Here is a 25,600-nt window from a genome sequence, read left to right as displayed (position 1 = left end):
TTTTGAATTTTGTTCTCCGGACCTATCCGATTTAAACAGCACAGTCAGAATTTAGATCTTCTGTATCGTTCGGCCGTAATCGTCTTCCGAAGTTAGTGGGAGGGGCCTATTTTACACATGTCGAGGGTGGCTTAATCAACGCAGAGCCAAAAGCAATTCCATTTTCGACGGGTGCGATGTAGGCAACCACACTTTGCAATTTCCCAGAATTGCCTCTTTCTAGTATTATTCCAATTTCCGCCGCTCTTTGCAGTGATGTGTGCTTGTATTTGAATTTTTACAAAGTTTTATACTTTTTATACTTTTTTACATTGGAAGAAAGGTCCCATTTTTCACAGTTGACCTTTTTGAGATCTTATTACTCCGTCATACTTTCACTTTTAAACTTCATTCAAACTTTATATAATGTTCATCTATCTTTGAACTTTCATTGGTGAAAAAGATGTTTTGAAAAAGTTTATACTTTTTAAAATATTTAACTTTATTTATAGTTTTTTAGAAACCTACACTCGAATCTGTGGCAGATTTTACACTCAATTGATAAATGAGGGCCTAAGTGTGTGAAGTGTGAACATGCTAGAAGCTCTTGGGCTTTTTAACAGGTTAATAAGCCAAAAATAACCAGAGCTTTATCTATATCTCTGATAATAGGCTAATCATCACTTAGTCACTCACTATACAGTTTTTCATTATACAGTATAGAGCTTTTCTTCAGTAAATGTCTCCCCGTCCCTCCACCTCTTAAATAAACAGAAAACACATGTTCGGGTGAGTTGCCATTTTTCAACCAATCAGGAGAGAGTAACAAACAGCTTTTGCAGTTCCAATTTTGTCTCATTTCTTTGTGTCACCACTTTCACCAAATCTAGTTTAATCAGTAGAATGTTAAATAAAGAGTTGAATAATGCTCAATTGTCAAGTAAAGTTTTATTAAAAGCTTTCATAAAAAACAGGGTTAAAATACAGCTTTATTTTTTTATACAGCGGCTAGACCAAAATCAGCTTCATCAAAAATACCTTGTGACGCGTTGTGAACTTGTAGATTTGCTATTTTCTCAGAATGTCTGACTATTTTCTCAGAATGTTCACCTATTATGACTTTGACCTATTGTGACTAGAATAATAATAATGAATAATAATGCAAGGTTTATGTGGTTAAAGACTAACAATACGAATATAAGAAGATCAAAAAGACATGATATGATACGGTGAAAAATGACATTATAATAACAAAATAGAATGGTTGCAAGTTGTGACTTGTTGCATTGCGAATCATTGATGTAGACTGGGCTTTAGCCTTTCATGATCAGAGGTCATTCTTGAGACTATCGGGGAGCTTGGGCAAAAGAATCCCATGAGGTCTTTCAGATTGACTTGAATGAGCCCTTGTGGAGCGTTGTGATCACTTTGACTGTTCATCAAATGTGCCTCTGTATGTATGTGGGGCCTTTTTAGTTTCAGCCACTGAAATACAGGCTCAGGCTAAAGAACAGTGGGTGTACTGTACAGTAATAGTCGCATCGCGATGCGTTGTGAGCTTGTAGGGGCAGTAGGCTACTGGCTCAGGGGTTGACCGGATGGAAAGTGCAACGTTCTAAATTTCCCAGTTCGAACCCGGCTCCCCCAGACTTAGGGCCAATTCATACTCCTATTTTAGAGCCGAATAAAAGTCGGTTCGGCACTGTAGAGCCTACAATGTGATGTCATTTGAGTTTCGGGGGGGGGTACCGTCCTAAAGTCGTCTCTTCGGTGCTACTGAAGATTTCTGACGAGCCAAAATGATTTCGGCACTACAGCGCCGAAACAGTGGTAAAATAGGAGTATGAATCGGCCCTTAGTGTCGAAAGTGTCCTTGAGCAAGACTCTGAACCCCGAATTGCTCCCGATGTGCAGGTTGGTGCCTTGCATGGTTTCCCCCGGCGTCGATGTGTGAATGGGTGAATAATAATAATACATTTTATTTATAAGGCGCCTTTCAGGGCACTCAAGGTCGCCGTACAGGTTAAAAACAGTACAAAAACAGTTAAAAGCAGAACAAAACACAGCTTGTAATGCACAATGTAATGCACAATCTCTGTAAAGTACCTTGGATAAAGGCGCTATATACCATTTGTAGATAATCTATTTTAACATGTTTTTTAAAAAAAACACGTTTTTCATCCTACATGATCCTGACCTCAGGCCTCAGAGGGCTCTATTCTTGGTCCTCCTACATTTTCTCTCTACATCAAATTGCTTCATCGAAAATAGAACTACTCTGACTGGGGTCGCCCAGGCCCCAAGTCAAGGACCCCCAAATGTATGTAATTTATATGCATTTGGCCCCCATCTAAAGGTCTTCATGTCAGAGACCCCCGAGACGTTTTTGTAAACATCTAAATTATAAATGTGTAGATCTTTTCTAAAATGTACAAAAGAATAGCCTAACTGCAATTCTTTAAAAATATATATATATATCTGGCGACACACTGGAACCGCACCAATGACTCCTAGGGGCCCCCGCACCACACTTTGAGAATCTTCACTGTGAAAATAGCTGACCTACAAGCTCACAATGCATCGTGGTGTGACACGCTGTGGGCTTGTAGATCTGCTATTTTCGCAGAATGTTCGTCCCCAGAATAGGGTCAAGGTGTGAAAGCCAAATGAATAACATGCTAAAGCATCATAGTTGTTGCTTTGTGTTAAAGTGGTTATAGGTATGACATGTAGTAGGCTACTTCAAGATATATATATTTGTTTAGTTTTTATCATTTTCACTACTAATTACTGCTGTAGCAGCAGAACTGAACTGAACTGCAGTTTCATCAATGAAGTGAAAACAAACATCACTTAGTCTCACAGATTGAGACCGTTGTAGCTGAACATCCCACATTACCCCATATTCCAGGGTTAGTCCAGTGACCGTAGAGTGCACAGTCTCCATCATTACAAGGATATCCACCGGCCCAGTACCTGCACAATAAACAATGTATTTATTTAACCACATCCACTCAGTCACTCAAATAAAGTGACTTTGATAGACTTACAATGATTACAATGAAAACATGTCAAATGTCTCACTCTGTTGTCAGTGGTGTTCCATCCACCCACGTCCAGCTGCCCGGAGTCCTGGTCAGACCAATCCATGATCCACGAGACCCCCCAGGGTTCAACCCTCCGATGAATACCTGATTATTTGTACATGATTGAATCATCATTAATTCTATTCAATACACTTCACTATAATGATCGACACACGCACGCACGCACACACACACACACACACACACACACACACACACACTAACCTGTTCTTTTGTACTGTTAATGACCACCATATCAGCTCCTAGACTCTGACACTCGTCTCTACCTTCCTGCCATGTTTTCAGTCCAGTAGTTATGTAGTAACAGCTCTCTGCAAACTTCTTCCATCCACTGGGACACGACTTGTCTACAAACATCAAACAGGAGATTTACTTCAGTACATTTTCAATGTACTGAAAATCTATTATAACACACATAACACATAATAATAATAGTAGTCAGAGATGTGGAGGGTAGAACTATTCATCTACTTTATCAATGGTGTTTTCTACTCCATACATTTACTCACGTAAACATTCCTGGTATTTGTTTACTTCGGATAAGTATTTCAAGTTTGCGATGGGCCTACTTTATACTTCTACACTTCACTACTTCTCAGAGGCAAATATTGTAGTTAGTTTTGACTCCACTACATTTATGTATTTATTTTATTTATACCATTTTAATTTATTTTGTATCTTCTCTCACCTGCTGGCTGTGTCTTCAGCTGGTTTACTTCACTGCTGTTACTGCAGGGTGAACGATCTGCAAGGACAGAAATGGATGATACAGTTATTGCTACTGTTCATGATGAGGTCAAGCATCTGCGTGGACATTTTAACCAGCAATGTCCGTGTACCTGTGTGTAGACCTGTGTGTAGTCATGAGCACGAGTGGTGTGCGCATGCGTGAAATTGGAACGTATGTGACTTATTATTACCAGTAGGGGGCGCCAGAAACAGAGAGAGGGGTATGCTGTGCCTGCTGCGTGCTAATGAGAGAGAGAGAGGGGGAGAGACTAGAGAGAGAGAGAGGAGGGGGGAGAGAGGGGAGTTGCACCACTCGGTTCACACAGGTGTGATTTTATTTGAGAAGAAGAAAAAACTCAATGTTATTCTTATTTACGTGCATTAAATTGTCAACACTAGGCCAATTCATTCATCATCTGTTGGGAATTGATTACATGAAACGGTCACGCGTGCGCCCAGTCCCAATGTTTGTGAACAAATAATTACACACACACAAAAATAAACTTAAATTAAAAAGAAAAACACATTTTTTTACAAGTTCTGGGTTAATACTGTGGTGGCCTTAATACTTGTCGCATTTACAAAAATGTCAGGCAAAAAAACTCCCTGAGTGAGTGATGTGGTAGTTTAGTGAATATATACTCACAGTGCACAGTCTGGGCTATGGTCACACCCATCAGTATAAGACACAGCATCCCCAGACACACAGCAACACCCACAACAACTCTGAAAGGCCTTCTCCCTGTTAAGACAAAAACAAGATCAGAGTAAATGCTGTTAGCTAAACCCAACCGGACCAAAAAATGACCTCTAAAATCACTTCTATACAGGGGGGCAGTCAGACAGATATTTTGAGCCACAAGGAAATCGGGATTTCCTGAAAGTTCATATAATGGCCTGTTGTGGCGCTGTCATTGGGCCCAAAAAAAAACCCATAGCCCCATAGAAGTCCATGTATTTGGGCCCAACTTCACCTAGACTGTATTACCTTAAACATGGTCATGAATACTTTTTGCTTCCAGTCACTATATTTAAAGTCTCATTTCTAATGTCATAATATTCTTTTTGGAAAATTATGGTCCCATTTATAAGTTTTTTTACCATAAAGTCGCGCATGTTCTGAGGGGTGTGGCTACCGTTACAGTCTATGATCGGGATTCCCCACCCACTCGAGTCAAAATAAGAACCAGCTAAGAAGAAGGGGGGAAGTCCCGCCTCGTTGTCTGGGCCAGCCAATGGGCCAGCCGGGCCCAAACAGATCTAGAAAGATGGCGACTTACAATTCAAGGACTGACAGGCTTCATTTTACGTTCATGTTAGACCCGGGGAACGCTTTGTCCATATTTTCTGTCTACAGTCTATGCTTCTATAACTGTCCTCGGCCTCAACTCCCCTCTGTCTCACATTCTTTATGTCAAGACTGGAAAAGCATAAATATATGTAGACATCTTCCAAGGATGAGAGGCTTGAACTTTTGACAAGTTAATAAATGGTAACTATCATTTCTCTCTCTCTCTCTCTCTCTCTCTCTCTCTCTCTCTCTCTCTCTCTCGCACACACACACACACACACACACACACACAACACACACATGCACACACACGCACACACATACATATACATACTGTGGGAAAAGGAGGGAGGGAGATCAGTTTAAATCTTTGACCCTATGGTTTTAAAAGGTTTAAACGTGTTTGTATTGGTGATTTTTAGTCTTAGTAATATCTCTTACCAGACAGCTTCTTCTTGGTCCGTAGATCTCCATAGACGGCATCGCCTATCTTGTGCAGATCAAGACTCTCATAATGTCCTTCTTCAGTAGTTCTTCTTGCAGTGACGATGGTTTCATTCTCGTAGTCTGCATCGTCTTGGTCTCCATCTTGGACCTCAATGTTTTCAGAATGCCTCGCTACAGCCATCTGTACCTTTATGACTTCAATTCTTCCTGCAGGTTCATTCACAATACACTGAGTTCCTATATACAGTATACTATCTTCACTTCCCTAAACGATGACAGCACTGTTATTTTGACAGCTCACACTATGCACACACACACGCACACACACACACACACCCACACGCACACGTGCACACACACACACACACACACACACACACACACACACGCTTATGCAATTTCCCTGCTATCATGTCATGATCTCTAGTCTAAAGTTACACAACACACAACTGTCCAGTTTTAAGAACCCCAACACCAAAGGAGTATGAATCGGCCCTTATACTTTAGCTATTGAAAAATAGCAGATCTACAAGCTCATAGCGCGGCACCGAGTGCCACGCTACGAGTGCCACGCTACGAGCTTATATGTCTGCTATTTTTGAAAAATCGTGAAAATGTGGTGCAAATCTTTGAATATATATTCTGTCAGAGCGATCGTTTTTAACTCAATCTTTGCTTCATGGGGGGTCCCTGGAACAACATATTTTCAGATGGGGGTCGATGGCCAATTACATATATTTTTGGGGTCATTTAAGAATGACTGACATAGAAACAGGCTTTTCAGAAAACTGTCAGGATTTAGAAGACATTTGCAGAAATGTCTTCAGGTCTAAATGTGTTAAAAGCGTACCGGACCGCATCTCCATGATATGATCTACCGCACCACGGATATGTCAACATGAAGTCCAAATGAGTCATAGTTCTCTCTTTTTGTATCTTTTTGTCATCAGTTTCCTCCTTTAAGGGCGCTTTCACACCCAAAGTTCGCTTAGAAGGTCCGGATCAAGGACCAAGGACCAAATATTTGCATTTTGATTTTGGTCCGTTTGGTGTTCACACTGGACTTTGTAAAGCGTACCAAATATGTAAACAAATGACACGTGGACATGTTAAGCGAAGCAAATAGTGAGGGGGAAAAAAACATGAGGGGAAATCACTGTCTACAATTTTTGGGGCAACCTTCAGTCACACAGAGAGAGAAGAGAACAGCAACATGACAGGCAGCAACAACTTGCTATTGCATTCATTCTTATTAATTATTTTATTAGCCAAATAAGAGCAACAGATGAACAGAGGAGCAGGTGTATGAACAATAATGTGCTTGCTGCTGAATGCTGATGCATAAATTCACGGAGACGTATAGCCTACAACAAGGTATCCCCGATAAAAAGGACTTTTCTTCCATGTGTGCACCTTCACCCATGTTATTTCTGCGCATCAAATCGGCGCCGCGGCGGGCATTTCCATGTCATCTTATGGTTTGGTCAGTTGGTTATTGAGCTTCAAATCAGAACAGCTCCGCTGCAGCTAATTGAGTTGACCTAGTTTTACGTCTTTTGCTATAGTGATGTAATCAATTAATCATTTGGGACCACCTGTGTATAGCTTATTTAACATTGGCTTTTTCTCGATACCTGCGGCCTGCGCGACATGGATGATTTTAAATATTTATCTGTCTCTGCGTCTCTCCCATATAAATGTATGGGTCTCTCCCCCAGTCCCGTCATGTGCGTGCGCGCCCACACACACACACACACACACACACACACACACACACACACACACACACACACACACAAAAAAAAGGAGGGGACACGAGTTGAAAGAGAAACTCGCATGAAGACTCATGCATCGCAGATTTGCATACTTTGTCATAACTTTGCGTGGCGGCGGCCGGCGCATGCTTAAAATAAACAGATCTACAAGCTTACATCGTGTGCCATACCGTGGCGTACACCATTCCATGTCGATAACTTGTACATTTTGCGCATGTGAACCTCGTATGCTGCGCTGCGCCTCGACATATACTGTATGCGTCTACTATTCAAATCAGACTGTCAGCTGTCATATGATCCCCGTAAAAAAATACATGCTTTTATTAATGCAGCCTCACAACTGCCGACGCCCGACGGCTATTTTGCCTATCGTCCTGTATTTGGTCCTCTATAAAGTCCGAATGCATTCACACCAGTAACGAAGCGCACCGTGGTTCGTTTGGAAGCGAACCGAGTCCGGCCTTTTTTAGCGGACCATGGTTCGTTTCTTTGATCCGCACCAGAGTTCGTATGCACGTTCACACCAACCGAACCAAAGGGGTAAGCGGACCATGGTTCGTTTTAAACGAACCAAACATGTCCGGTGTGAAAGCGCCCTAAGTGAAAGAAAAGTAGTGTCAAAATATCTTATGTATATTCGGTTTCAAAACAGGCCGTATGCGGGTACACATGATCACAGGGGTGACGTGACATTGTAATTGGCTGGCAACATTAGTGCGAGTGGCCTATGTAAGCGACTGTGGCAACCACACTTTGCAATTTTGAAAAATTGCGACCTTTCTAGTGTATTATTGCTCTACTATTTCTTAGGCCTCTGTTGTTTGTGGGTCCAACCGGCACCGGGAAGTCTGTGTATGTGAAGGAGAAGATGATGAACAACCTGGACAAGGAGCGCTATCTGCCGTTCTTCATCAACTTCTCAGCCCGCACCAGTGGAAACCAGAGCCAGGTCAGAGGGCTTTTTTTTAACACATTCCCTGCGGTTCACACTATTCCCGACTTTTTTCCTAATGTCTCTTCCTGCGGAACACGCTGTTCCTGACTTTTGTTTTATATGATTTAGTTGCAGTTTTTTGACGGGAATCACATTTGGTGTTTATAGCATTATGTTATACTTAAGCTATTGAAAAATATCAGATCTACAAGCTACGAGCTTGTAGGTCTGCTATTTTAGAAAAATCGTGAAAATGTGCCTCAAATCTTTGAATATATATTCTTTCAGAGCGAACGTTTTTTAACTCAAATCTTTGATTCCGGGGGGTCCCTGGAACAACATATTTTCAGATGGCGGTCGCCGGCCAATTACATATATTTTTGGGGGTCCTTGACATGAAAATGTTTGAGAACGACTCACATAAAATGTGTTTTTCAAGAAAACTGTCAGGATTTAGAATGGTCAGGTCTACTGTAAATGGGTTAAGACATACATTCCGTTGGACCCGGAAAAACAAACGCCGAGGCTCGATTCTCAGGGCTTCTGGGAAATGGAGGCACAATGTAAAGTCTATGGTGCGTAATGGCAGCATGACCAGCATCCATTGAGCTCTGTTCCTCGTACAGTAGTTGTTTCGGATCGCGGTGGTGGTGGAATATTTTTCGACTGAAACTATTTTCAGGCAGATTTTCATGAAATGGAGGTACAATCGCGAGGGGGTGATTCTTCAAAGGTTAGTGAAAAACAGGGAAGCGATGTTTATTATCGATTCCCGTGGGAGGTCAATGTGTTAATGGCTGCTAGCCATCTGTGACATAGTGGTCGCATTCACACCAGGATGTTTTATGGCGATTAAAATAAATCCCGCTGCGTATTGTCAGACACTAAGTGCACTTCATTTGGCAGGTGTGAAGGCTCGTTCGAATTCAGGTGTGGCTCAACCGAACGCATTCTAGATCACCAAAACGCGCGGGGGTCTCGCTCTCGCTTCCAAGCGCACCTGTTGGGCGGATTGCCGCAGCTGTGAATGCAGTCGCTTCAAATAATATAGGGAATAAATAATGTGGGAACCAAATAATATGGAAGGAGGTAGGGCCCGCACACCATTATTTTGGTAAATAAGTACTTTATTGAATAAATGAACGAAAACGTTTCAATCTTGACAGATCTTCGTCAGGTCAGTAAACATATGCACACACGTTTCATCACTTTTATCCAGTTCCCTCAGATTGAGTCCCTCCCCCCCGGTATGTGCCACTCCCACAAAATGTGCATATGTATACTGACCTGACGAAGATCTTCTTTATTCAATAAAGTAATTCTTTACCAAAAGAATGGTATGTGGGCTTCCATAATTGCCTTATTGGCCCTGCACCCACCGTCGAGGTGTGTGTAAATATGTATCCACCAAATAATATGCCATTGTGGGACGAAGAAGTTGGTGTTTGGCAAGAGGAGGAGGAAAGAGACGGCATTATTACGCAGCGTAAAGATGTCCCGTGGACAGACGTGGTCTAACGTAGAGATAGAAACCCTTGGCTTATGGCAATATGGCCAGGCGATCACATTTACTGTATCAAATGCTGAAGGTTACACGCAAAAATCCACTGCAGTGTAGGATAGAAAAGTGAGAGAATGGAGGCGATTGCGTTCCATCGCACATTTGAACAAAGTCACCACACAGAACGTACATGGAAAGTGATAGGGCCTAAAGTAGGTTTCACACAAATTGTATTAATTGCTACGAATTGCTACGAATGGCACTAGGTGTCACCGCATCAGAAATGTGGACCTCTATGGGGACCTACCACGGGTCAAGGACGAAGTCAGAGAGAGAAGGATGAGGCTGGCAGGGCACTATGGGAGCCAACCCAGGGCAAAGCCAGGGGGGGAAAGAAGCGTATACCATCTAATGTAGACGTGCTGCGGCTACGACAGCTTGGCTGACAACACTGCAGAGCTCAAGAACCTGATGTTGGATAGGAAATTGTGAAGGGCAGCGATCCAGGAATCCCAAGTTCGTGTTGGCTACTTCACTCTCGCAGCAACTAACTAACTAATTATTCTCTCTTTCTTTGCATGTGTTGTATTGTGACCTGGGATGCTGCGTGGTTGGTCTTCTAGAGCATCATCATGTCCAGGCTGGACAAGAGGAGGAAGGGCGTGTTCGGGCCTCCCGTGGGGAAGAAGTGTGTGATCTTCGTGGACGACATGAACATGCCTGCTCCGGAGAAGTTCGGGGCGCAGCCGCCCATGGAGCTGCTGAGACAGTACCTGGACCATGGACACTGGTAGGTTCACAGCCCCCCACGGAGCTGCTATAAGACAGTACCTGGACCATGGACACTGGTAGGTTCACAGCCCCCCATGGAGCTGCTATAAGACAGTACCTGGACCATGGACACTGGTAGGTTCACAGCTCTGCTGAGACAGTACCTGGACCATGGACACTGGTAGGTGGACCACAGCAGTGTTGTTTTCGTCGACTGAAACTAAGACGAAAAATGTTCGTCGACTACCTTTTTCCACTGACGAAAACTAAACGGAAACGACATGGAAAACTAAGCTATGATGACTAAAACTAAGACTAAATATACTGACGATTCCGTCAACAATATAGACTAAAATGTTAGGAAGGGACTAGTGGAGAAGAGATCCATATAAGTCACTTGGTACACATTTTCCCCTTGACCTCTCCGGTATACCACCCTATAGGTACGACCTGAAGGACACCTCCAAGGTCACCCTGGTGGACCTGCAGCTGATCGGGGCCATGGGAACGCCGGGAGGAGGGAGGAACGCGGTGACGCCGCGCCTCCTGCGCCACTTCAACGTGTGCAGCGTGGTGGCGTTCAGCGACCACACCATGGTGCACATCTTCTCCAGCATGGTGGACACGTACCTCCGCAACAACCGCTTCCCAGCGGAGTGCCTCGCAGCGGGCAGGAACATCGTTGCCGCCACCATGGAGGTGGGTTCTCAGAAAAAAGACACACGAACGATTTTATCTATGTGACCCCTCCAACACTGTTCCTTATCCCCACACAAGGTGTACAAGAAAGCCATGTTGAAGCAGTGCTCCCCACCCCTCCAACACTGTTCCTTATCCCCACACAAGGTGTACAAGAAAGCCATGTTGAAGCTGCTCCCCACGCCGGCCAAGTCTCACTACACCTTCAACCTGCGGGACTTCTCGCGGGTCATCCGCGGCTGCCTGCTGCTCAGGAAGCAGTCCCTAGGGGGCGACAACACGCGCACCATGGTCCGCCTGTTCGTCCATGAGGTTGGATTGATTGATTGATTGATTGAGTGATTGGTTTATTGATTTAATACTTCATTAGTCAGAATTGTAAACAGTACAGAGTACAGTCAAACACTTCTAAGTCTAAAAGGATATCAACGGAAAAAAAGTCTGTGGTCTTGATTCCATTCAGGTCCTGGGTATTCAATTAAAAATCATGACATGAAACATAACGACAAGATTCAAATCATCACAATAAAATAATAGAAATCACACCCTGTGTGAATTGAGGGGCGCTCTTATCATCATACATCATCTCATTCTGGCCAATCACAATTTGCGTCTTCACTTTTATGATTTGCATTTTCTTTAGAGGTAGAGGGTCAGGGCATTCCACACATGGGTGGCGGTGCTGTAGAAGGAGAATTTACCTAGTTTGTTTTTACCCATTTTGGGCGGGAACCCCTTTTGGTGTTAGCATTATGCTAAAGTGCGAGAAACGGCGCAATCGAGAGTGCGAGAAACGCCGCAATCGAGAAAGTGCGAGAAACGGCGCAATCGAGAAAGTGCGAGAAACAGCGCAATCGAGATGCGCTAGGGCCCCCCCAATGAAATCTATTTTTTGTTTTTATGTGAAAAGTCATGATGGAATATTGATGAAGAGTAAGCATGTTGCCATGTATTGCTGTACTTCAATATATTTGGATGATTTTTTTTTTTTACATTGGATAAAATATACCCGTGTTTAGTGATGGTGTAGCCTCGGTACCAGGCTTTCATTTTTGTTGGTGCAAAAATTGAAAGCCTGGAGGAACGCATTGGCCGCTCTGGTCTAAAAGTGGGAGTCAACCCTTCCGGGTGGGCGTCGCTCCAAATTATGTGACGCAGCGCTGCACTAGGGGGGAGAGGAGGGGCCGGGGGTGACGGACAGATCGATGAGATCCAATCAGGGCGTGCGCAAATCTGAGCCGCGACCCGCCCCTCTAGACCAGAAACCTAACACGTTAGCTCAGGCTAGTGATGGTATAACAAAACATATGTTTAGTGTTCCACGGTTAAATGTCAATCCCAATTTCAGGTGTTCCGCGTCTTCTACGACCGGCTGGTGGACGACGCGGACCGCGCCTGGCTGTACCAGCTGACCAAGGACCTCGTCAGGGACCACTTCAGGGAGAGCTTCGACCAGCTGTTTGATCACCTGAAACGAGACGCTGAAGTGAGTCGGATGTTACATTTTAGCCAGGGCTGTCACCATTACATTACGTTTGACCGTATGTTTGGCCTTTTGTTCGTTTGTATCAAATCAAGTTGAAGTCATTTTCGGAATCTCTTAATTAACAGAGATTTCACGTTTTTCAACTACCTCGCTGGCAACATACAAAGTGATAAATCGGATGGTACACGACTGTTGGTTCTGATCAAGCAATGGTTGGCCGCGTGCCATGTGTTATACTGCCAGGATGTTCTCATCTCTCTCTCTCAACCTCAAACCTTGACACAGTATTTCAGTGTGTCGTTAAAACGTGAACTCAGAAGTGAATCCACATTGTTGTGTGAAAGCAATATAACACTATTGGGGTTGTGTGTTAATGTGAATAACAGTGGTGTAAAGCATACATGGGCGACTGGCGGCCCGTGGGCCACAGGCGGTTTGTTCACAGCTGGTTGAGGAGGACATGCGTGACCTGATGTCTGTGTCTTATGTTCCCATCTGGTTGAGGAGGACATGCGTGACCTGATGTCTGTGTCCTATGTTCCCATCTGGTTGAGGAGGACATGCGTGACCTGATGTCTGTGTCCTATGTTCCCATCTGGTTGAGGAGGACATGCGTGACCTGATGTCTGTGTCTTATGTTCCCATCTGGTTGAGGAGGACATGCGTGACCTGATGTCTGTGTCCTATGTTCCCATCTGGTTGAGGAGGACATGCGTGAAGTGATGTCTTTGTCCTATGTTCCCATCTGGTTGAGGAGGACATGCGTGAAGTGATGTCTGTGTCCTATGTTCCCATCTGGTTGAGGAGGACATGCGTGAAGTGATGTCTGTGTCCTATGTTCCCATCTGGTTGAGGAGGACATGCGTGACCTGATGTCTGTGTCCTATGTTCCCAGCTGGTTGAGGAGGACATGCGTGAAGTGATGTCTGTGTCCTATGTTCCCATCTGGTTGAGGAGGACATGCGTGACCTGATGTCTGTGTCTTATGTTCCCATCTGGTTGAGGAGGACATGCGTGACCTGATGTCTGTGTCCTATGTTCCCATCTGGTTGAGGAGGACATGCGTGAAGTGATGTCTTTGTCCTATGTTCCCATCTGGTTGAGGAGGACATGCGTGAAGTGATGTCTGTGTCCTATGTTCCCATCTGGTTGAGGAGGACATGCGTGACCTGATGTCTGTGTCCTATGTTCCCAGCTGGTTGAGGAGGACATGCGTGACCTGATGTCTGTGTCCTATGTTCCCATCTGGTTGAGGAGGACATGCGTGAAGTGATGTCTGTGTCCTATGTTCCCAGCTGGTTGAGGAGGACATGCGTGAAGTGATGTCTGTGTCCTATGTTCCCATCTGGTTGAGGAGGACATGCGTGACCTGATGTCTGTGTCCTATGTTCCCATCTGGTTGAGGAGGACATGCGTGAAGTGATGTCTGTGTCCTATGTTCCCAGCTGGTTGAGGAGGACATGCGTGACCTGATGTCTGTGTCCTATGTTCCCAGCTGGTTGAGGAGGACATGCGTGACCTGATGTCTGTGTCCTATGTTTCCATCTGGTTGAGGAGGACATGCGTCACTGCGTGAAGTGATGTCTGTGTCTTATGTTCCCAGATGGTTGAGGAGGACATGCGTGACCTGATGTCTGTGTCCTATGTTCCCAGCTGGTTGAGGAGGACATGCGTGACCTGATGTCTGTGTCCTATGTTCCCAGCTGGTTAAGGAGGACATGCGTGACCTGATGTTCGGGGACTACATGAACCCGGACGCGGTGGAGTCGGAGCAACGCCTCTACGCCGAGGTGGCGTCGGTGGAGAGCTTCGGCCAGGTGGCAGAGCTCTGTCTGGGAGAATACAACCACACTCACAAGAACCGCATGGACCTCGTCATCTTCCGGTAATAGAACACCCGCTTCCAATGTTACGTTGGGGATAATGTATGGCTGCGTTGGTCACTGTTGATAGATAAATCACCGACAAGGTGATTATCAACAATGACCACTCAGCTTGTAGATCGGCTATTTTCTGAACAGTGTTATACATTTGTTGTTAGACATTCAGCATAATGAATACTTTTTGTACATTCTTTTGACGCCAATACTTTTGGTACTTTTACCGAAGTACATTTTGAATTCTGGACTTTCACTTGTAACGGAGTATTTCTACGTTGCAGTATTGATACTTTTATACTTGAGGTAAAACGGAAACCTAACCATAACCCTCTCCCAACTAAACCCTTAACGCACCCCTCAGCAACCTTAATCCGGTCGTTTTAACGCACCCCTCAGCAACCTTAATCCGGTCGTTTTAACGCACCCCTCACCAACCTTAATCCGGTCGTTTTAACGCACCCCTCACCAACCTTAATCCGGTCGTCTTAACGCACCCCTCACCAACCTTAATCCGGTCGTTTTAACGCACCCCTCACCAACCTTAATCCGGTCGTCTTAACGCACCCCTCACCAACCTTAATCCGGTCGTTTTAACGCACCCCTCACCAACCTTAATCCGGTCGTTTTAACACACCCCTCACCAACCTTAATCCAGTCGTTTTAACACACCCCTCACCAACGCACCCCTCACCAACCTTAATCCAGTCGTTTTAACACACCCCTCACCAACGCACCCCTCACCAACCTTAATCCGGTCGTTTTAACGCACCCCTCACCAACCTTAATCCGGTCGTCTTAACACACCCCTCACCAACCTTAATCCGGTCGTCTTAACGCACCCCTCACCAACCTTAATCCGGTCGTCTTAACGCACCCCTCACCAACCTTAATCCGGTCGTCTTAACGCACCCCTCACCAACCTTAATCCGGTCGTTTTAACGCACCCTTCACCAACCTTAATCCGGTCGTCTTAACGCACCCCTCACCAACCTTAATCCGGTCGTTTTAACGCACCCCTCACCAACCTTAATCCGGTCGTTTTAACACACCCCTCACCAACCTTAATCCAGTCGTTTTAACACACCCCTCACCAACGCACCCCTCACCAACCTTAATCCAGTCGTTTTAACACACCCCTCACCAACGCACCCCTCACCAACCTTAATCCGGTCGTCTTAACGCACCCCTCACCAACCTTAATCCGGTCGTCTTAACGCACCCCTCACCAACCTTAATCCGGTCGTCTTAACGCACCCCTCACCAACCTTAATCCGGTCGTTTTAACGCACCCTTCACCAACCTTAATCCGGTCGTTTTAACGCACCCCTCACCAACCTTAATCCGGTCGTCTTAACGCACCCCTCACCAACCTTAATCCGGTCGTCTTAACGCACCCCTCACCAACCTTAATCCGGTCGTCTTAACGCACCCCTCACCAACGCACCCCTCACCAACCTTAATCCGGTCGTCTTAACGCACCCCTCACCAACCTTAATCCGGTCGTCTTAACGCACCCCTCACCAACCTTAATCCGGTCGTTTTAACGCACCCCTCACCAACCTTAATCCGGTCGTCTTAACGCACCCCTCACCAACCTTAATCCGGTCGTCTTAACGCACCCCTCACCAACCTTAATCCGGTCGTCTTAACGCACCCCTCACCAACCTTAATCCGGTCGTCTTAACGCACCCCTCACCAACCTTAATCCGGTCGTTTTAACGCACCCCTCACCAACCTTAATCCGGTCGTCTTAACGCACCCCTCACCAACCTTAATCCGGTCGTCTTAACGCACCCCTCACCAACCTTAATCCGGTCGTCTTAACGCACCCCTCACCAACCTTAATCCGGTCGTCTTAACGCACCCCTCACCAACCTTAATCCGGTCGTCTTAACGCACCCCTCACCAACCTTAATCCGGTCGTCTTAACGCACCCCTCACCAACCTTAATCCGGTCGTCTTAACGCACCCCTCACCAACCTTAATCCAGTCAGCCCAATGCTAACATTTCCCCCCCCCCACCACTGTGTGTATATATAAAGCTACGTGTTGGAGCACCTGTCGCGCATCAGCCGCGTGTTGAAGCAGTCGGGGGGCAACGCCCTGCTGGTGGGGGTGGGGGGCAGCGGGCGCCAGTCCATCACCCGCCTGGCCACCTCCATGGCCCACATGACGCTCTACCAGCCCGAGATCACCAGGAGCTACGGCATGAACGAGTGGAGGGACGACCTCAAGGCAGGTGGCCATTTTTTTTAACCCGTTCTGACCTGAGATCAGATTCATACGAGGTTTCCACTGGACAACACACTGGTCTGATTAACACATTCTGACCTGAGATCAGATTCTAAAAATGTCAGTCGTTCTTCGATTAAAAGAAAAATAGCAGACCTACAAGCTCGTAGCGCGCCACGCGCTATGAGCTTGTAGATCTGCTATTTTTCAATAGCTAAAGCATAACATGATGCTAACACCAAAATGGGTTTTAATAAAGCATTATGTTATACTTTAGCTATTGAAAAATAGCAGATCTACAAGCTCACCGAGTGCCGCACGGTCTGCCATTTTTGAAAAATCATGAAAATGTGGCGCAAGAATTTGGAATATAAGTATATCCTTTCAGAGCGAACATTTTTAACTCAAATCTTTGCTTCTGGGGGGGTCCCTGGAACAACATATTTAGAGATATTTTTGGGGGTCCTTGAAATGAAAATGTTTGAGAACCAATGACATCTGACATCAGGATTTAGAAGACATTTGTAGAATCGGCGTCAGGTCTATATGGGTTAATAATAATACAGCTCCATCTCAACAAATTAGAATATTCTGCAAAAGTTATTTTTCTTCCGTAACATAATTGAAAAAGTGAAACTTTCATATTCTCAATTCATTATGGATCAAGTGAAATATTGTAAACCTTTTTTTTGTTGATTATGGCATACAGCTCATGGAAATCTAAAACATCCTATCTCAATATATATAAAAAAAATATCGTTTTAATCCAGAAATGTAATCTGAAATGTATATTAATGTATTCCGTCAATACTTGGTCTGGGCTACTTTTGAACACATTATTCCATCAATGGGGCGTGGCATGGAGGTGATCAGCCTGTGGCAATGTTGAGGTGTTATGGAAGCCCAGGTTTGCTTTGATAACAGCCGTAAATGCATTTGTAATGTTCAGTCTCATGTCTCACGCCTTCCTCTTGACAATCCAACCTAGATTCTCTGCGGGCTTCAGGTCAGGCCAGTTGGCTGGTCAGTTAAGCACAGTAATACTATGGTCAGTACAGTCGTTATACTAGAAGTTTTGGCACTGTGGGCAGGTGCCAAGTCGAGCTGCATGGACAGGAAAATCAGCATCTCCATAAAGCCTGTATATGTATGAAAAAATATGTTCGTCGACTATACCTTTCATTGACGAAAACCTAAACAAAAACGAAGACTAAATATACTGACAATTTCGTCAACAAACTAGACAAAAAAGTGAAGGAGGGACTATAGTGGAGAATATATAATTTTATGTTTGGTTGTGCAGCTCAGGCAAGCAAGTGTAAAATCATCCATTATCATTATCAGACAAAATCAGGCCATCAAGTTGACAAAATCAACTGTAGATTTAGTCGACTTAGAACTAGACTGACACTAAAATGATCTCCGATGACTAGAATGAAAGGAACTTTATTCAAAAAGACCTACGACCAAAACTAAATCAAAATGTGCTTGTCAAAAAAACCAACGACTCGTTTTCCAACAACAACATCCTGTCTCTCCAATCCTCGTTCTGCACAGCTGCTGCTGAAGAACGCCGGGGTCAAAGGTCAGCGGACCGTGTTCCTGCTGACCGACGCGCAGATCAAAGAGGAGGCGTTTCTGGAAGACGTGGACAGCCTGTTGAACACGGGAGAGGTCCCCAACCTGTTCCCCCCCGACGAGAAGAGCGACATCATGGAGGTACGTAAGGTCCCCAACCTGTTCCCCCCGACGAGAAGAGCGACATCATGGAGGTACGTAAGGTCCCCAACCTGTTCCCCCCCGACGAGAAGAGCGACATCATGGAGGTACGTAAGGTCCCCAACCTGTTCCCCCCCGACGAGAAGAGCGACATCATGGAGGTACGTAAGGTCCCCAACCTGTTCCCCCCCGACGAGAAGAGTGACATCATGGAGGTACGTAAGGTCCCCAACCTGTTCCCCCCCCCGACGAGAAGAGTGACATCATGGAGGTACGTAAGGTCCCCATCCTGTTCCCCCCCGACGAGAAGAGCGACATCATGGAGGTACGTAAGGTCCCCAACCTGTTCCCCCCCGACGAGAAGAGCGACATCATGGAGGTACGTAAGGTCCCCATCCTGTTCCCCCCCGACGAGAAGAGCGACATCATGGAGGTACGTAAGGTCCCCAACCTGTTCCCCCCCGACGAGAAGAGCGACATCATGGAGGTACGTAAGGTCCCCAACCTGTTCCCCCCTGACGAGAAGAGCGACATCATGGAGGTACGTAAGGTCCCCAACCTGTTCCCCCCCGACGAGAAGAGCGACATCATGGAGGTACGTAAGGTCCCCAACCTGTTCCCCCCCGACGAGAAGAGTGACATCATGGAGGTACGTAAGGTCCCCAACCTGTTCCCCCCTGACGAGAAGAGCGACATCATGGAGGTACGTAAGGTCCCCAACCTGTTCCCCCCCGACGAGAAGAGCGACATCATGGAGGTACGTAAGGTCCCCTTCCTGTTCCCCCCCGACGAGAAGAGCGACATCATGGAGGTACGTAAGGTCCCCAACCTGTTCCCCCCCGACGAGAAGAGTGACATCATGGAGGTACGTAAGGTCCCCAACCTGTTCCCCCCCCCCGACGAGAAGAGTGACATCATGGAGGTACGTAAGGTCCCCAACCTGTTCCCCCCCGACGAGAAGAGTGACATCATGGAGGTACGTAAGGTCCCCAACCTGTTCCCCCCCGACGAGAAGAGTGACATCATGGAGGTACGTAAGGTCCCCAACCTGTTCCCCCCCGACGAGAAGAGTGACATCATGGAGGTACGTAAGGTCCCCAACCTGTTCCCCCCCCGACGAGAAGAGCGACATCATGGAGGTACGTAAGGTCCCCAACCTGTTCCCCCCCGACGAGAAGAGTGACATCATGGAGGTACGTAAGGTCCCCAACCTGTTCCCCCCCCCCGACGAGAAGAGGGACATCATGGAGGTACGTAAGGTCCCCAACCTGTTCCCCCCCGACGAGAAGAGTGACATCATGGAGGTACGTAAGGTCCCCAACCTGTTCCCCCCTGACGAGAAGAGTGACATCATGGAGGTACGTAAGGTCCCCAACCTGTTCCCCCCCGACGAGAAGAGCGACATCATGGAGGTACGTAAGGTCCCCAACCTGTTCCCCCCCGACGAGAAGAGTGACATCATGGAGGTACGTAAGGTCCCCAACCTGTTCCCCCCCGACGAGAAGAGCGACATCATGGAGGTACGTAAGGTCCCCAACCTGTTCCCCCCTGACGAGAAGAGTGACATCATGGAGGTACGTAAGGTCCCCAACCTGTTCCCCCCCGACGAGAAGAGCGACATCATGGAGGTACGTAAGGTCCCCAACCTGTTCCCCCCCGACGAGAAGAGTGACATCATGGAGGTACGTAAGGTCCCCAACCTGTTCCCCCCTGACGAGAAGAGTGACATCATGGAGGTACGTAAGGTCCCCAACCTGTTCCCCCCCGACGAGAAGAGCGACATCATGGAGGTACGTAAGGTCCCCAACCTGTTCCCCCCTGACGAGAAGAGCGACATCATGGAGGTACGTAAGGTCCCCAACCTGTCCCCCCCCGACGAGAAGAGCGACATCATGGAGGTACGTAAGGTCCCCATCCTGTTCCCCCCCGACGAGAAGAGTGACATCATGGAGGTACGTAAGGTCCCCAACCTGTTCCCCCCCGACGAGAAGAGGGACATCATGGAGGTACGTAAGGTCCCCAACCTGTTCCCCCCCCCCGACGAGAAGAGGGACATCATGGAGGTACGTAAGGTCCCCAACCTGTTCCCCCCCGACGAGAAGAGAGACATCATGGAGGTACGTAAGGTCCCCAACCTGTTCCCCCCCCCCCCCGACGAGAAGAGCGACATCATGGAGGTACGTAAGGTCCCCAACCTGTTCCCCCCTGACGAGAAGAGAGACATCATGGAGGTACGTAAGGTCCCCAACCTGTTCCCCCCCCCCGACGAGAAGAGTGACATCATGGAGGTACGTAAGGTCCCCAACCTGTTCCCCCCCGACGAGAAGAGTGACATCATGGAGGTACGTAAGGTCCCCAACCTGTTCCCCCCCCCCCCGACGAGAAGAGAGACATCATGGAGGTACGTAAGGTCCCCAACCTGTTCCCCCCTGACGAGAAGAGAGACATCATGGAGGTACGTAAGGTCCCCAACCTGTTCCCCCCCGACGAGAAGAGAGACATCATGGAGGTACGTAAGGTCCCCAACCTGTTCCCCCCCGACGAGAAGAGTGACATCATGGAGGTACGTAGTGCTGCACGATTAACCCATTCTGACCTGAGATCAGATTCTAACTAGAAAAAGTGCCCTTCCGGGCACAGGTCTCCACCAGGTTATCCACAGATCCGTGCAGTTAGAGGTAAAACACTTTTCGGCCAGTTATAGCGCCACCTTGAGGCTGAGTTGAAATTGTTCATGTGGCATTTTGTCCTCGGCCTAGTGGGAATGTGGGTGCACAATTTCACGGAAATCACGCGATGTGTTCATGATTTGCAGCATTTTGTTTGAAACTGAGCACTCCTGTGAACTTTGGAAGCCAATCTTAACCAATCAGGATGGAGTCTGATAAATCTGAAAGACCCGTTTCGTTGAATGGCTCTAGAGAGACTGTGTACCAATTTGCGTGATGTTTGGACAAAATCTGTAGGTGTACTGTGCAAAAACTTGTTTTGCACAAAGCGGCCTCCTGGTGGCGCTATAACAGGCCGTTCTGGAAAGTTTGGGGCAGAGGTTCATGGTTGGCATCCAGGGAGTGTGTGTGCAAAATATGGCATCGAAAAACTTGTTTTGCACAAAGCGGCCTCCTGGTGGCGCTATAACAGGCCGTTCTGGAAAGTTTGGGGCAGAGGTTCATGGTTGGCATCCAGGGAGTGTGTGTGCAAAATATGGCATCGACCGGGTTAACGGTGGCCGAGATTAGCTGTTCACGGACACACGGACGGACGGACGGAGTGCAAAACATACTCTCCCCACATGCCTTCGGCCTGGTGGAGACAAAAATGTCTTCTACATCCTGACAGTTTTCTGAAAAAGCTATGTTTCTATGTCAGTCGTTCTTTAATTTTTCAAAAATAGCAGACCTACAAGCTCGTAGCGCGCCACTCAGTGGCGCGCTATGAGCTTGTAGAGCTGCTATTTTTCAATAGCTAAAGCATAGCATATGCTTCTATACATATATACATATGTTTCTATATCAGTGGCGCTCAATATTTCATGTCAAGGATCCCAAAAATGATATGTAATTGGCCACCGACCCCCATCTGAAAATTCCGGGAACCCCTCAGAAGCAAAGATTTGAGTTAAAAACGTTCGCTCTGAAAGAATCTATATTCACGATTTTTCAAAAATAGCAGACCTACAAGCTCGTAGCGTGGCACCGAGTGCCACGCTACGAGCTTGTAGATCTACCTTGTAGATCTGCTATTTTTCAATAGCTAGTATAACATAATGCTTAAAACACAAAAAGGGGTTCCCGTTCAGAATGGGTTAATCGAAAAAAGATCGCAATCTAGACTCAGACACCTATGTGATCTAATTTCTAAATTTGAGCAAGAATGGTGCAGCACTCGTTGGAAGTTACTAATGTTGCCTCTGGAGAGGCAATTCTGGAGTTGTTTCCCCCGTGACCCGACTACAGATAAGCGGTTGAAGATGGATGGATGTTTAGCCCGAATCGATTTGGTCCCTGGGCGTTTAAAAGGAACCAGGTGGCTATTTGCAGCAGGCTTTTTTTTATTTTTGCCCCGGACTGCGCCAGGCCATCCTTTGGTTACAGTTACAGTTACAGTTAGGCTGAAGAAATGGAAAATAATAGCCCGGGCGGACCCACAATATTAGGCTGAAGAAACAGCAAATAATCCCAACCCCTTATACACACAAAATGGTGTCAGACCCTGGGCGTTTAAAAGGAACCAGGAGGCTATTGCAGGCCCCAGGTGCATTAGTTTCTTCTCTAATGTCTTCACTTTGCCCCCCTCCCTCTCTCTCTCTCTCTCTCTCTCTCTCTCTCTCTCTCTCTCTCTCTCCAGACGGTGCGTCCTTTCGCCCAGGCTGGCAACAAGACGCTGGAGCTCAGCCCTCTGGCGTTGTTCGCTTTCTTCGTGACGCGCTGCAGGGAGAACCTGCACATCGTGGTGGCCTTCAGTCCCATCGGAGACGCCTTCCGAAACCGACTGCGCCAGTTCCCTTCTCTCATCAACTGCTGCACCATCGACTGGTTCCAGGTAACAGTTCCCTTCTCTCATCAACTGCTTTACCATCACCTGGTTCCAGCCTGGTACACCTAGCCTGGCCCAGCCAGCGTGCTTTCTGGTCTAGAGGGGCGGGCGGGCGCGCTTGGAGCAAGAGCTGGAGAAATAATGGTTCACCGATCAGAGTCTGCCCCTCTCCCCCTCCCCCTCCGCCCCTCCCCTCCCTGGTAGAAGACAGCAGCGAAAACGGACGTCACTCTATTGAGAGAGCGATGCCCCTCTGCACTGTAGTTCACTCCCACTCCCAGACCAGAGCCTTAAATTTTTTTGAGCCGAATGCGAATGACAATAAAAAGCCTGGATACCAAGGCTCAGGCTACAGGTACACCCAATAGAACCATCTTATGTACTGTAATAATAATAATAATAATAATAAAACTTTATTTGTATAGCACCTTTCATGACATCAAATGCAGCTCAAAGTGCTTTACAGAACAATGGAGAATAAAAGAAAAGCAAGGCAACGACATTAAAAAACAAGCAGTAATGCAATACAGTGAGGACATGAATAACAAAAAAAATATATAAGATCACTTAAAAGCAATGTTGTAGAAGTGGGTCTTGAGCTGAGCTTTAAAAATGTCTACAGAGGCTGCCTGACGAAGGTACAGTGGGAGCTTGTTCCATACCGATGGCCCGTAGAAGCAAAAAGCTGCTTCCCCGTATTTTTTAGTTGCCATTTTTTTAGGCAAAGCGAGCAGGCCAGCAGTGGAAGACCTTAGCGGGCGGTTTGGGACATATTTAGGCAGGCAGTCATGTAGGTAGGAAGGTGCGAGACCATTGAGAGCTTTATAGACAAGTAAAATAAATTTAAAATCAATCTTAAAAACAACCGGAAGCCAGTGCAGTGATGCCAAAACTGGAGTAATATGTTCTCTCATCTTAGTTCTAGTTAAAACTCTGGCTGCTGCATTTTGGACAAGTTGTAATCTGTCAGTTGTTTTCTTAGGCAGTCCTGAAAAAAGTGCATTGCAGTAATCAAGCCGAGAAAAAACAAAGGCGTGGATTAGCGTTTTTGCATCGTCCAAGGACACATAGGCTCTGATTCGTGCAATATTTCTAAGGTGAAAAAAGGCATTTTCTCCTGCAGGACTAGTCCTATGTTCTCTCCTCCTGTCATGGCAGCCGTATCGTATGTGGTGTTGTGCTCTGACGGTTCTCTGTCCTCTCCTCCTGTCATGGCAGCCGTATCGTATGTGGTGTTGTCCTCTGACGGTTCTCTGTCCTCTCCTCCTGTCATGGCAGCCGTATCGTATGTGGTGTTGTCCTCTGACGGTCCTCTGTTTTCTCCTCCTATCATGGCGGCAGGCGTGGCCGGAGGAGGCTCTGGAGCGCGTGGCCAACTCCTTCCTGGAGCCGCTGGAGATGAGCCCACACGAGCGGCGGGAGATCGTCCCCATCTGCAAGACCTTCCACACGTCTGCCAAGGAGCTCTCACAGAGGCATGAGGACATTGTCTTCTTTGTCCCATTTCTGACCTGAGATCAGATTCTAAAAAAATGTCTTCTACATCCTGACAGTTTTCCATTCTGACCTGAGATCAGATTCTAAAAATGTCTTCTACATCCTGACAGCTTTCTGAAAAGGCTATGTTTCTACGTCAGTCGTTCTTCGATTTTTCAAGAATAGCAGACCTACAAGCTCGTAGCTTGAGCTATGAGCTTGTAGATCTGCTATTTTTCAATAGCTAAAGCATAGCATAATGTTGTGATGTGGTCAGGATGTCAGAACTGTGTTAATGAACACGGCGATACGTTGTGACCCGGTCAGGTTCCTGTCAGAACTGGGCCGCCATAACTACGTGACGCCCACCTCCTACCTGGAGCTGCTCGGGGCGTTCCGCATGCTGCTCACCCGCCGGCGAGACGCCGTCATGAAGGCCAAGAGGAGGTACACCAACGGCCTGGACAAGCTGGCCTTCGCAGAGTCTCAGGTATATGTCTGTATGTCCTTAAAACCCATTCAGGACGGGAACCCCTTTTTGGGGTTTACCCGTTTAGGCCTGACTTCAAAATTTCTTCTAAATCCTCCAGTTTTCTGAAATAAATATGTTCACGATTTCTCAAAAATAGCAGACCTACAAGCTCGTAACGCGCCACTCGGTGGCGCGCTATGAACTTGTAGATCTGCTGTAGGTGAATGGTGAAGGTCACTGTGGTATTAGCCTCAGTACCCAGGCTTTTATTTCCGTTGGCATCGCTGTGATGTTAACATGTCTCTCTGCAGGTGGGTGAGATGAAGAAGGAGCTGGTGAACCTCCAGCCCAAACTGGAGCAGGCCAAGATCGAGAACATCAAGATGATTCAGGTGAACGAGTGCTAATTGCTTCAGGTGAATGAGTGCTAATTGCTTCATTGAAGGTTAAAGCATAATGAAATGTAGACATATTTTGCCTTATAGGCCTATATAGGCTGTTAATGGTGGCCATATGGATTTGGCCGCTGTGGCGATCCCGAAAGGTCGCCAGCTCAGGCGCCCCTA

At 46.7% G+C, this 25,600-nt stretch overlaps 1 protein-coding gene across 1 annotated transcript in view; it reads left to right on the top strand.

The window, feature by feature from the left end:
• The window catches only part of dnah12 (dynein, axonemal, heavy chain 12), a gene marked incomplete at both ends in the record, with an annotated part of 98,471 nt that overhangs the window by 45,621 nt on the left and 27,250 nt on the right, over nucleotides 1–25,600 (top strand). The window contains 12 exons of the mRNA XM_083794570.1: nucleotides 8,139–8,277; nucleotides 10,387–10,553; nucleotides 10,978–11,233; nucleotides 11,381–11,545; nucleotides 12,582–12,719; nucleotides 14,423–14,604; nucleotides 16,642–16,834; nucleotides 18,389–18,550; nucleotides 22,898–23,092; nucleotides 24,428–24,561; nucleotides 24,890–25,052; nucleotides 25,346–25,426. Of these exons, the coding sequence (XP_083650696.1) occupies nucleotides 8,139–8,277; nucleotides 10,387–10,553; nucleotides 10,978–11,233; nucleotides 11,381–11,545; nucleotides 12,582–12,719; nucleotides 14,423–14,604; nucleotides 16,642–16,834; nucleotides 18,389–18,550; nucleotides 22,898–23,092; nucleotides 24,428–24,561; nucleotides 24,890–25,052; nucleotides 25,346–25,426 (1,975 nt within the window). The remainder of the gene's footprint in view (nucleotides 1–8,138; nucleotides 8,278–10,386; nucleotides 10,554–10,977; nucleotides 11,234–11,380; nucleotides 11,546–12,581; nucleotides 12,720–14,422; nucleotides 14,605–16,641; nucleotides 16,835–18,388; nucleotides 18,551–22,897; nucleotides 23,093–24,427; nucleotides 24,562–24,889; nucleotides 25,053–25,345; nucleotides 25,427–25,600) is intronic.

This window comes from Protomyctophum parallelum (genome assembly GCF_964188405.1).
Source record: "Protomyctophum parallelum genome assembly, chromosome: 22".
Lineage (NCBI taxonomy): Eukaryota > Metazoa > Chordata > Actinopteri > Myctophiformes > Myctophidae > Protomyctophum > Protomyctophum parallelum.
This window is presented reverse-complemented; position numbering and strand designations above follow the sequence as displayed.